This window comes from Rhinolophus sinicus, linkage group LG02, assembly GCF_036562045.2.
Source record: "Rhinolophus sinicus isolate RSC01 linkage group LG02, ASM3656204v1, whole genome shotgun sequence".
In the NCBI taxonomy this organism is placed as follows: domain Eukaryota; kingdom Metazoa; phylum Chordata; class Mammalia; order Chiroptera; family Rhinolophidae; genus Rhinolophus; species Rhinolophus sinicus.
In genome coordinates this window covers 119388965-119403142 of record NC_133752.1, presented here as the reverse complement: position 1 = coordinate 119403142, position 14178 = coordinate 119388965, and the positions used below count along the sequence as shown (strand labels likewise).

Genomic DNA, 14178 nt, shown 5'->3' with positions numbered 1-14178 from the left:
AAAATTAGTATTTCCAGAAGAAAAAATCCCAATGAATATGCATTACCTCACAGTCGCACAAATCATTTTAATTTCAACTTAACAGTCAATATTTCTTGAATTATTCCCAATAACCTCTTCTTTCCTCTTCCATGACCACAGTCCTAGTTCGGGCTTCATTTTCAGTTGTCATGCAAACTTAATTTGTTTGCATTATTTATTTACCATAGGCTCTCTACTTTTCTGGTTTTACTGCCCACACACCACCAGAGTTAAGTGTTGGTGCTCTGTAGGGTTATGGGTGGTTCGCCTACTCTCTTCCCTTCGACCAACATCTGTGCGCTAATAACTTTCAAATCTGTATCTTGCCCCGTCTCATTGTGATAGCTGGATTTACAGTCCACGAGAAAAATGGGCATCAGAATTTGGGTGTCCAAAACGAGAGCACGTGTTCTAAACCTGCTTATGGAGCAGAAACCTGAGGGTCATCTGACCTCTTCCATCTCCCTACCCCATACATCCTGAAGGGCTGGAGATTTTACCTCAAACCTTCCCGTGTCCCTAGTGCTTGCTGCCTGAGCTATTACAACAGCTTTTTAATTCGTATCCCTCTCTTTATATTTGTTCCTCCTTTAAAACATCTGACATACTTGACAGCAGCGTTCTTTTTCTAATACACTTTCTTAGAAATATATGAATCCGCAATTGTTATACTATAAACCACCAAGTCCTCAGTGTAACTCGAGCCTCAAAATAATTTTCTAGATTTATTTAAAAATTTTCTCCACTATACAGAACTTGACAGATGAATAATCTACACTATTAGTTCTGTGCCTTTGTTTTTGCAGTTCCCTTTGCCTAGCAAAATCCTTTCCTGCTGTTCTCTAACCAGAAAATCCTACTAGAGCAGAGGTTGCAAATGCAAATAAATACCTATAGGGCCATGCAGGTAACATAAAAGAGGAAAACATGCTGAAGGTTGACAAACCCCAGACGAATGCCTAATGAAAGAGCTACTCAGCTCTAGCCTATTTTTACCTCTGGGGAATGAGAGCCCAATGTTGACAGAACCTACAATTTCAAAAGAAAGCAGAAACCCAGATTTGTGTGTACTCTCTCAATATTTAATGTTTTAAACACACACACACTCGCTCGCTCTCTCTCCCCACCCCCCTACAAAGATAACGTTACTGAAGGGTAAATTTGGCCTATAAGCTGTTTATGACTTCTATTATAAATACAGGTAAGTGTTCATCCTCAGGGATCTCTCTATCTAGAAAGAACTGTGCCTTCACATTATACACACACCTCTATTACAGCTCATGTATCATTTTATAGTTATTTGTTTACCTGAGTTTTCAGCAATTCAATGAGCTTCTTGAGGGGAGAACCCTGACCTTCTCATGTCTGCATCACCAATGCCTAGTGCAATGCCTTTCCTTCATTTAACAAATAAGTGCCTGACATATAAGCGGAGCTTAGTATTTGTTGAACTACTGAATTAAATATGGTCGGGAAAATAGTCACCCTTAGGTATTTTCCAAGGAGGAGCATATTCCAGACAGGGTACTACGGGTACCACTGTGTCTTAGGAACATGTGTGCAATTTTAATTACTAGAAACATAAATAAACATGTATCTGTATATTTTAGGATTTACAATGTAAAAGGGTATCCCTCCATCTAGTGAACTCTTAGTCATTCACATCTTTGGACAGAAATATCACATGCATTCATTTAAACTAGTATTTACTGAATGCCAGGCACTATGGTAGGTGCTGGTGACACAGAGGTGATTGAAAGAACAGAGCCTGCCCAGATTATGTGAAAAAAAGAAATAAAAATCAGTATTTGATTTTGAAAACACTGGCTTGCTGTATAAATGTAATATATATCCAGATACCTCATTTAAGATAAAATGTGTCCATTAAGTACTCACTGATCAGGGGTTATCCTGAGATCATTTGGAATAGTGGAACAATGAATAAGAGGAAGAAATGGGTCACAGGTTAAAACTACATGGCAAATAATACTGAAGAAAGGCAAACAAACACTTATTAATTGTCCACTAACCACCAAATACTTTCACTTAAAACTCTCAAACTACCATCACTTTTACAGATAAGACACTGAAGAGAAGCTAAGTACCTTGTTCAAGTACCTATGTATATGCAGTAAAGCTGGATCTGTCCTAGATACCTAATTAATCTAGATTCTCTCTATATCAGAACGTCCAAGTCCAGAATACTCAAGGCTGTTTCAGGTGACACTGTCTCATGTTAGTAAAAAAGTACCTATCTTATTTTGTGATACTTAAAAAATTAAGTGCCATTTCCATGTTTAAAAATAAAACTCTCCATCAACCTCAATGCCAAGAACACAATACCATACACTTTCCAAAGGACAAAAGTTGCAGACATTCTGATTCAGTATTGTATTTAGATAAGACTTAAGCCAGAAGACAATGTATAAAACTTTGAGTGGTTTGCTCTGAGTAACGGTTGGTAAAAATTATCCACCTGGATGTTTCCTAAGCACCTGAAACTCCAAAACCCCAAAACTGAATTTATCTTGATCTCTAAATATGCTGCTTCTTCTGATTCTCTTATTATACTGGTGACACTATCCACCACCCACCCAGTTATGCAAGTTAGAGACTGATTCCCCCACTTTGGGAAGACGCCTAATTGTGGAGATATCGTAATCTTAAACATTCGTTTGCTATATTCCTCAGGAGATCTCCTAAAGCCTCAGATGTGAATGCTTCAGCCTGTACTACTTTTCAGCTCTTAGGCCCAAATGCCTATTTGACATACATTTGGATGCTTCGGACACCTGAACAATGTTAAAAACAGTATATCCAAAGCAAACCTAGTCATTCCTATTGGTTCTACCTCCATTCACTTTGCAATCATCCCTTTCTTTCCCTCTTCCCTGCCAAATTATAGTTCTAAGCCATGGTCATCTCTTGCCTGGGATTCCTGTAATAGTCTTACTGGCTTCCGTACTTCTACTCCCCTTTCTTTCTAATTCATTCTTACATGGTACCTAAAATAGTATTTTAACACGTTGCGTACGGAGGGGTTTAAATCCCCCGTGAAGATTCTCATGATCCATACGCAACGTGTTAATAACATGAATCATGTCACTCCCCAGCCTGAAAATCACTAGTTTTAGAATAAAATTTACAGTGCTAAATGCCTAGTACGACCAAACATAATCTCTTCAGTACCTTCTTGCCCACACTGTTCCCCATCCTGGCTTCCTTTCCACCTCTGAAATAGAGAAATACTTTCCCACCTTCAGCCCCCTGCATATTTTGTTCCATTTGCCTGGAATACTCTTTTTGCAGCTATTTACATGGCTGCCTCACTGTCAGCCATCCGATCTCAGCTCATATGTCCTACCCTCAGAGATTCTTAATGTGGTCTCTCTCTCAATTACCTTATTTTATCCCCCGCGCATATGCTTTCTAGCCCTGATCACATTTGTACTTGTCTTATCTGATGTCGCCCTCCCCATTCCATCCATAATGTAAGCACTATGAGGGCAGGGAGGAAATCTTATTCCTCACAGGATGTATTTTCACTTGGCACACAGTGCATGTAGCCATAATTCCGTCTGTCTGGTTGTCTTCCTTCTCTAGAATGTAAGTTTCGTGACGATTTTGTTGATTGCAGTGTGTCCAATTCCTAAGAGTACCTGGTACGACACACTGGGTGCTGAATTAATTTGTTGGTAGTAAACAAGAGCTGTTTTTGCCTTTGTGCTTTCACTCACATTGGTTTTTTGCTCAGAATGTGCCGACTCCTCTCTCTCTCGGTTTAGCTAATGCCTCCTCATCCTTTAAGACTCATCCTAGGAAGTTTTACTCGACCACTCCAGTGGTTAATATAGCATGGGTTTTAGACAGAGCCCAGGTTTGAACACACTGGGCTCTATGGTCTAGAGCTCACCTCTACACATCTCAACTTTTCCCCCCCATCTATCAAATGAGAGTAATGATACTCATAATTCACAGAGGTGAACATTAAAATAACTAATACAGGTAAGGCACTTGGCATTGTAGCTGGCACATAGTAAGAATGCAATAATAAGATGCTATTACTTTAGAATAGGCTGAAGGCTCATGTCCTGTGCTTATGTATAAGTGAATTAACATCCTGGGTTATAATTCTCACATTTGCCCATCCCCACCAAGGACAGAGATCAGACCTCAACAATTGTTTTGTTTCTAGTACACTAGTATAGTGCCTGGCACACAGTACTTAGTCAATCAACTTTAAAAAAAATGATGTAAAGAGGAAAGCCAAGTTTAGAGCTGCATGCTGTCCAATACGGTAGTGTAACGTTTAAATTGATCAGTGTTTCCGTTGTACTGGCCATACTTAAAGAACTCAGGAGTCACACATGGCCAGTGGCTACTGTACTGAACAATACCTAGAATACCTATTTCTGTCATCACATAGAGTTTAACCGGACAGTGCTGGTCTAGAGACTATGCAAACAAACAACTTAATGGCATCTATTATTTAATTTAATATATCAGTTAAAAACCCTACTCAGGTTAAGGCACTGTGCTAGGTTATGGTGCTCTCAACACACAGGATCTCAAAGGAAGCTGTCTAATTAAAAACTATAAATAGGTAGTATTGCATTACAAGCACTATTATTTATTTCACTTATCTTGGATTCACACAGAAAAAAATAAAAATCACAAACCACCACGAATTTTACTGGCAAAGTGGTTATAGTTAGTGCCCAGATCCTCTACACTTAACAGATTCTGCACATGCTGAACACAGAATGTTTCACCACCTCAGGTCTCACAGGGTCTTCAATCCCCACAACAGCAATGCATGTAAGGCCGGTGACAATATCATTTTCATTATCCCACTCTGGTTCTGGTTCTCCTGCTGGGAAATCTCTGAATGCAAGACATATGGTTCTCAAGCCTTCTGACGCCATCGGTTCAATCACAGTTTTTACAATATCATCACGATCCCTTGGTCTGAACACTTTTGCCTCACCATTAGCACTCAAGATTTTGAAACACCTAAAAGGAAATGTTGAATCCAAACATCAATAATTAGCAAAAATAATGGTTAATGCCATTTAAGTGAACTGGAAGGGCTAGAAATCACGGGATCTGATATCTGGAAATTCAGAGAACTATGTATGTATGTTACATTTTTACATACTTAAAACATATTCACTTTTCACTCTCCCCCTTTATGAAACAGACAGTTCTGATTTTCATGGTTCTCGTTTGATAGTTCTCCTCTTCATCAGTTACTCTAGACAGACTCTAAACCTTCTCTTTTAGAAATGCAGAACTTTTGTATTTTAACTAAGAACCTCTAGTGGCAGAGAATAAACTATACACCTACCCATTTTGGTACAGACTTAGACATTAATTTCAATTAACACAAAATTCACAAATACTTTTTTCTTTTCAAGTAAAAAGCCAAGTTCAATCAACCCCTTACCTGAGACGTTGTTTCATCACCTACACTGTTTTAAACCATGAAAGAAAATAACTTATTGTTGAAATAAGCATTCTCTTAGAATGAGAGATAATGCCAAAATCGTTTTATTGTCAGCGACACTAACCACAACTTTTTAATTATGTGGTAAATATGTGGTAAATAAAAGTTACACTGGAGACTTCCCTATTGAAAATTTATTTTTCACATAGCCTCTCTACGCTCCTCTCCCACGATGATGGCCAAATCCATTTTCCGTTTTGATTGTTTTCCAAAGCCTTCCATCACTGCTGAAGAGTTCCACTCAAAAGTTGTACCAGTACCTTACACTCACTGTATGCGAGACCAAAAGCTGCCTCACTGCCCATCTAATGAGCATCAACATTACTCCAATAATTTCAATGTACAGCTAGTCCTCATTTAACGTTGCCATAGGTTCTGCAACTTTAAGTAAAACAGTGTATAATGAAACCAATTTCACCATAGGCTAATGGATATAAACAATTATGTCACCTCATCAACAAACGTTACAATGAACGACGTTGAAACGACGTTATTCGAGGACCTGCTATAAATCTAAAATCTCATCTAGATACTTAATTTTTCTTCAGCATCTATATATTAGTTGAATGAGATGACGTTATCCGAGGACCTGCTATAAATCTAAAATCTCGCCTAGATACTTACTTTTTCTTCATCATCTATATATTAGCTCCTAACTCCTATATATTTGTCCTCTCAACAGTCCTGTGAATGGAGCCTCTGCTTCCTTTCCCTCCCCCTGCTACTGCCTTCTCTGGCTCTTTGAGCTAATGTTCTTGTAACAGCCTTTTAATTGGTATCTAGCTCCAGTCCATCCTTTTCCCCCTACCCCACCTTATTCCCTGATGCCAGATGATCTTCAACCACAGCTTTGATCACTCCACTGATGAAAAAATTCTTCAGTTTCATTCTCTGGCCTACTTACCGAAATTTTAACTGCTCAGCCTAACAGCGAAGAGCCTCTACAACAAAATGTAAGTATCACTGTGGATACAGTTACTGTATACTTACTATATATCAGACTCCATGTTATATGTTTTATATGCATTATTTTATTTTACAGAGCTGGTGGTGATACAGAGTTGGTGGTGATCACCTCTTTTTTCAGTGGAGAATAAAATGGAAGCTAAGGAAAGAATCTGACTAAAATTCCAAAGCTCATTAGTTGCAGAAGAAGAGTCAAAGCCTGATTGGTTCTTGATTTAAAAAAATCTCCCCTGTACTACCTGCTACCCAGCAGCAAGCCATGGATGCAAAACTCCTAACCTTTCACACTGAAATCAGATAACCAATGTAGTAGGAAGGGAAGAAAGCTCTCTGTGGCCTGTGTGCCACAAAAGCCCATGTCTTCCCAGCTGAAATATACTACTAGCTACTCCCCCCCCACTGTGGCCTGCACATGCCACATCCTTTCCTCTGATGTGGCTTCCTTTTACCTTGATGCACTTACTTCTGACCGAAACCTATCTTAAATGCTGCATCCTTCACAGCACAACCTTTTACCCTAAAACCTTACCTATTTGTCCACTGATTTTACATCTGTCTCTTAAGTCTGTTAGGCCATAGTCTGTCAAGTATTTAAGGCAACACTGGATTATACTCCATATAATGGCAAATTAAAAGTAGAAATATTTTAAATGTTGTAATTTCAAATGAGTTTTCTATTTCCAAAATTGGTCTTAAATTTCTTTTAAAGTCTTCTACTTCTCTATTAAAGAAACCAAAATAACTTCAATACCTGTAACAGCGTATTCACCTTAGGGAAAGTACAGATAAACATGTAATGTCAAAACTGGAGCTACTGCTCTATACAAGGACAGTGAAAAAGAAAGATTACCGTTCAAAATGACAGGAGATATTTAAATATGACACTGCAGCAGAAATATGATAAATCCTCACTCTGATATAAAAGGAAAATCTCAAGATTTAGTTTTAATGCTTTGCTATTTTAAAAACTAACCTATAATTTTTTCATCACATTTCTGAGTCTACTGTCTACAATGCAGTGTTGAAGATACAAACTTCAGTTTTTCTTCACGGGAGGCTTACTTTTCATGATCCTATATAACAATGAAATCAACACGGCTAAAAACAAACATTTAAAAAAAAACAAAAAACAAACATTAAAGGTTTACTATATTAAATCTACCTAACTGAATGTAATGGGCTTATTTCCACTCTGGCAAAATAGTAAGAAATAAAGAAGCTGGAGTATGAAAATGGCAGAATACCATGGGCAAACATCTGGATACCACTAGTATACTAAAAAGGTCTGAGGTTCTATCAAATGCCTGATGGTTTCACAAAAAGAAAACAGTAACAATAACAATGTAGTTGGTATTCCATAAAGCAACTATAGTTAGCAATTAATTCACCTAAGCATTTTACTCTTACTTTTTCAGAATTATCTCAGATGCACCCTTGCTGAATATTCGGTAACTTCCATCGGAATTTTTCAGGACCGTACTCATGGACTTCCTAACAGAATTGAAGGTGTAGACTTTGTACAGTGCTTCTTCTGGTATTTCATTTCTAACATCCTGATAATCCCGTTTTAAATCCAAAAGAAGTCCCAACAAGGCACATTCAGTTTTATTACCAACATGACGAGGTAATCCACCCTCTTTCTCTGGTGGCTATAAGAGAAAAAGGTTTAGAAGACAGTACCATCTTGTTTCTCTACAACAGTTTAATTTCCAACGGAAAACAGAATGCGACATTCTAAAGCAAAATAACATGGAACTTCTATTAGTATCAGCCGTTCTGAGGGGCACAGAAAGGGGAGGCAGAAAGGCGCTCTGTGACGAGAATGGTATGGATGCCAATCTCAGACCTGCCAGTTACTAGCTGGGTGAACTTTTGGCAAGTTACCCAACGGCTGGGATCCTTGGCTTGAGCATCTGAAAAACAGGAGCACTTAGGACTCAAGAATTAAATAAGTCATGAAAAGTGTAAAGCTGGTTCCTGATACATATGGCGTAGGACTTAATAAATTTTAATCCCTTTCTTTTTCTGTTTTCACTGAACATTTATAGCAACTAATTCAAAATTAAATCTACTTTACAAATTTTTATGGCTTAAAATAAAAGTATATGCATTAAAATAAAGCACTGCTGCCTCAACTATATATGGAAGCTTTCTTTTTTTTCTCCCCATAGTCTCTTCACAAGTATCACCTCATATATTCATCACAACAGTATAAGGGCAGATGTGATCATCTTCACTTAACAGTTAAAGAAAGTAACACTCAGACTTTCAGCTAGTAAAAGGCATGGCTAGATCGAGAACCAAGATCCTGTAATTTTCCAGTCCGATAATCCAATTCAGGCCTATTTTTAGCAAAACGCCTTGCAATATTAATTTTGTTCATGGGCTTCATCCATGAATCATTAGAACACATAACAAGTGAAACAATCTCACAATTTATGTTAAAAATAAGACATTTAAAACTTGCCAAGTGAGAAATATTTTATTCTAAGGTAGTACGAGTCTAGAATTACTTTACTGCGTTAGTTCCAAAAGGTCTAAGGATCACCTTATAGGTAGGATCTACTGAGAAACCAGAAAGAACATACAGCAAGTATATAGAAAACATCACTTCAAAATTTTCTCTAAAAAATTGAGAGTTGACTTTCTACTATTTATTTTTTCATCTACAAAAGTCTACAAAAGTAAGATAGCCTGATCTTTCACAAAATGAGCTTAATAAGAATTTAAAATTAAGAACTTGCTCTGGTTATAAGGCTTGAGAGTTCCTAAACACAAGACGTTTTAAAAATAGAAGAAAAATCCAAATATACAGAATACAAATGTTGATCAATAGATCTTACTTGTAACAAATTTATCAAAAAAACTTATATACATCATGACTGTATGCTTTTTAAAAACAACACAATTCAGTTCTTCAATTTATGTACAGTAATGGCAGGTCTCAAGAGCTGCATGCAATCTGATCATTACAAATTTAAAAATCAATTTTCATATATAAATGAATTACTAAAGGCACCTTACCAGTATTTTTGATGTATAAGCACAATTCACAGAAATTCCTGTTACAAGATAGGACAAGATATTTGGTGGAATAGCTTCTGGTTCAGGAATCTTTTTATAATGTTTTTCATTTATGTAAGCTTGAACAACTGTCATTCTGTTCATTGTCAATGTTCCTGTTTTATCTGAACAAATGGCTGTAGCATTTCCCATGGTTTCACAAGCATCCAGATGCCTTACTAAGTTATTATCTTTCATCATTTTCTACAGTGACAAAAAATATCTAGTTAAGCTACATATAACACCAATCACCGTATTACATTAAAAACTGCTTTAAAATCAGAACTAAAACTCCCAGCTATATGCAGATACACATTATAAAGCAACAATTCAATACTGGAAGAATTTGAGTAGATGTGACCTATTCAAATAAGCTAAAGAGAGGACTAGCTTTCTGTGGGTTCAATAATTTCACCGCTGCATAACATCATCTAGTAAATGAATCCAGATACCCGCACCCATATGCAAATCACACTGACCACAAGCCTCCAACAGCTCCTGGGAAGTATCCTCACATTACAAGGCAATCTGTACTCTTTAAGTACAGAGGTACTTAATAACACTGTAAGAGTATATTAACATTTAAGGATTAAGTCTCCTTATAAAGTGAAAACAAAAAATGTATCAATCACCAAGGAAAAATCGGCAGGTAGTTGCCGATTTCTTTCTTTCTTTCTTTTCTTTTTTTTTTTGACTGTGATAGATTGAGTTAAGATATCAAATCCAGAATAGGTCATTTTTAGCTTTTCCATATGTTGGGACACTTGGTATTCTCATCCTTTGGATCACCTCTTCCTCTTATTTACAAGAACAAAAAAGATAGTTTCTAAAAAATCAGTAGTCCCAAAAAGCATTTAAGTTAAAATGTTTGATAAGTAATTCTCAAAACATACGTGGAATGAGTTAAAAACTACATCGAGTTATTTTACAGTGTGTTCTCTGACTACTGACATGCAAGACACTGCAAAAAACTGGTTCCTTGAAGAAATAAATATGGGAAAGAAAGATGCGTACTCCCTAAATTACCACTGGCTTTGAATTAACATCAAAGTTATATAAAAGAATGAAGTTTGGCAGTAAACAAAATGTATTCAATTGTGCAAAGCATTCACAGGATTCGTAACAGGATCCTCAGTGAAACTAACAGTAGTTGGTAATATCTGGGCTAAATATTTAATAAAAGCTTAAAGAATAGTAGTTAAAATGCTCTCATTTTCTATTAAAGGCATGCAAATCAATCGGGCCTACATCTTTTTGATCAATTGAAAAACCTGTATCATTAATGACTATTCGAAATGAACTAATGACAGTACTGGTAAAATGACTGATCGATGTGTCTAAAGTATGTTTACCCCAATTATTCAAAATTATTTTAAAACATCCAAAGAGGACAAACAGGCAATTACTGTATTTTGTCATCACTTTGACACATTTACCAACCATTTTATTTTTGAAACAAAAGATGTGAAATGCCTGAAACACAACTCAAATAGTAATCAAAAAATATTCTTATCATGACAGGTCTATTGTCAAGTACTTGGGAATACTGGAGTTGAGAGTGCTAGAGCGGAAACCATGGCTAATTATATCGCTCACATCAGCAATGTTACTTAAGGAGAACTGCTCATTAACTTAAGAAAATTGACAAGAGCAGCATTCTTCCACTAAGTATGATTTTACTTGCAGAGCCACTTTGAAAGGAAGATCAAAACTGCCCAAGCTGAAACTTCTTGAAATCAAACTTACCTTTTCCATATAAGATTTAAAATCAACACAAATAAATTAATCTTCAAACAAATTATTACTTTACGTAAATAGCAGTTAGCAAAGCCATCAAAGTGCATTTTCAGCATTCTAGTTGGAAAACAAGGATTGAGCTACTGCAAAATGAGTGATCACAGAAGGTGACATTTGAAGAGACCTGGATAAAGAGAGCAGATGATTCAAAGGAAGGAATGAGTAGCTCTGAAGTGAGAACACGGCTGGGCTATTTGAAAACAGCAGGAAGACTGGTGAGGCTGGACCGGAAGGAGAAAGAGGTAGATTAGCACCAAGAGGTAAGCAAGGGCCAGGCTGGCAGGGTCCCGCAGGCCATGGGAAGGAGCTGGGATCTTATTCTTAGTGTCATGAAAAGCCACTGGAGCTTTACACAAGGAAATAATATGATCTGAATTACTGTTTTAGGAACATGAGTGCCTACCTTGTGAAAGCCAGACGGTGGGGTGACGGGGAGGAAGAGTGGAAACAAGTTGGCCTGAGAAAGGTGGATGCAAGTAAACCTCTGGTCCTTGTGCCACAGGTAAGTGACATTCTTACGTTAGTCTTACAGATGGGAAAGAGGTGGCGACACAAAGGACAACCTCACTATCACACAATGAAAACAAGGTCAGACTGTCTAGCAGAGTCGTGCTGAGGTTTTGCACCAAGGCTGTCCTCCAGGGAAGGTCTAAGTCTCTGTGGCCCGGGGATCTTCAGCTGGAGGAAGGCAGGGGATCAAAGACAGCATTTTCAAAGAAAACTGTAAACTTATGGAATTCTGACTTTCTGAATCAGAAACAAGAGTAACCAGACGTGTGCTTTCTACACCAGCTGAGGCTTTACACTTAGAACAGCTCCTTATCCATTTCAACTTACCTTGACTGAATAAGCTAGTGAGATTGTGACGGCGAGTGGAAGACCTTCTGGCACGGCTACGACTAAAACTGTAACTCCAATAATGAAGAACTTCACAAAATATTGTATGTAAATCGGTGTGCACGCAGCAAGCCACGGTCTCTTCTGAACCCAGAATGTATCAATTACAAAATATAATACTAGGATGATAACTGTGATGGCAGACATCAACAAACCTATCAGTATATTAAAAAAAACATAATAAAAAATAAAGGAAAAGGTAATTATTTAAATATTTCAGACAGTACTCATTGTCAGTTACATACTGGCCACAGGAAGAATCATAACTGGTTTGTTATTATTTACTTTAATTTCTCTGAGAAACCATTAACTTCCTTTTTGGTACCTAACTCATCACTTGACATTGTCATACTTAATTTCTGCTTCCAAGTAGAGCTCCGTCCCCAGGAGAACTGGGAGAAAAGCATTTATGATTCTTTCCTAGACTTAATTGTATCTTCTGTCTTCTATGAAAGCTGAGACAAAATAACGGGCAACAACAAGGAAATAACGAAAAGTTTAGCATAAGCTAGCGCTTTACATATCAGCAACTTGCCTGCCGCTGAAAGAGAATCCAAATAGATCTGATCAATGGGAAGACTTGAAATTAAATGTTCAATCTTACATTCTTTTTTTAAAAAACAACACAAATTATCTCTTAATTTTTTCAGTCTATCCTTACTACTTCATTAACTTAGAAGACCAAGAGTTAATCATACATTACAAACTATTTACCTCTCCATTTTGTGGGTAATTTAGCCTCTGATAAATGAAGAGTAAAAAATAAGCAAGTCCATGTATCTGGGTCTAATAACCCAATCCAGTGCCTACTAACTACTGTTAATATCTTTTCTCCAATGTTATAGAGTCATCATTACCACTTGACTACATATTACAAAAAAGCAAGTATTTGCCATTAGATAATAAGCTTCTTGAGGACAAAAGCAAAAAGTTAATGTTTTCCAACATACTCCTAGGAAGTAATAGATTGATGCAATATAAGTGATTTTAATAGTATATGCTGATTTAGGGCACACGTGTTCTTTTGCAAAAAATGATACTGCTGGATGGCATGCTGTTTTTATTTAATAAGAGTTCTGCTTTTTTTTTTTAAAGAGTGGTTCTCTCAACGGCTGTTTTCTAGTGATGGCAGCAATTGAGTAATTTTAGCTTCACCAGGACAACTCTTTAATTAATCCATTTAACAGAACTATAACTTTTAGAAAAACACATACCTAAATTGTCCATAAATAGTCAATGAAAATATAAACAAAATGTGTGGTGAAGTTTCTTTATATTAAAATACAGTTGGATAACCTGTATGGGATACCTCACTGCTAGCCCTCCCTGCACTGCTCCCAGAAATTCAGAAATGAGAGCATGGGCTTATGAATTGGACAGACTTAGGCTAATCTTAACTTGACCACTTATTAAGCTAGCTGACAAAGGACACTTCCCTCTATGTAAAGTGGGATGACAGCCTCTAAGCTACAATGATAGTAAGAGGCTTGACAATAACTCAAAAGGCCTGGTATACATTGTGGCTGAAATAGAAAATATTTCCAACTCCCCTTCCACTCACAAAGAAACGATTTCCAGACTGAAATGTGACAAAAGATGAGTTTTAATCAGAGAGTATTTTAAAATACAACCCCTTGTTTTCCTTTATATATCATACCTGCTTTGCCAATCTGAACAGCCAGCTTTGTAAGTTTCCCTTGTAGAACAGATTTTTCCTTTTTTGGCAAATTTGCTTTCTTTTTGTCTTTTTCATCACCGTCTCCACCTTCTTCACTCTTCAAAGGCTGCATTTCCATGGCTACACCATCTTGGACTTTTGCTACATTTAAGAGCAAATGTAACTTCACTACCTTTTAAAGGCACACATAACTACCGACATTTTTAAGCAACTTTTGATAAAAATCAGTTTGTTTCAGAAACTAGAAAAC

The 14178-nt window shown here is 36.9% G+C and overlaps 1 protein-coding gene across 6 annotated transcripts in view; it reads right to left on the bottom strand.

The window, feature by feature from the left end:
- ATP2B1 (ATPase plasma membrane Ca2+ transporting 1) overlaps window positions 1–14178 on the bottom strand; it is a 127271-nt gene that overhangs the window by 33520 nt on the left and 79573 nt on the right. For all 6 annotated transcript variants that reach the window (XM_019742141.2, XM_074325295.1, XM_074325297.1 and 3 more), the window contains exons 8-12: window positions 13908–14069; window positions 12191–12405; window positions 9518–9760; window positions 7901–8142; window positions 4797–5034 (exon numbers count right to left, since the gene is read on the bottom strand). In XM_019742141.2, the coding sequence (XP_019597700.1) occupies window positions 4797–5034; window positions 7901–8142; window positions 9518–9760; window positions 12191–12405; window positions 13908–14069 (1100 nt within the window). The remainder of the gene's footprint in view (window positions 1–4796; window positions 5035–7900; window positions 8143–9517; window positions 9761–12190; window positions 12406–13907; window positions 14070–14178) is intronic.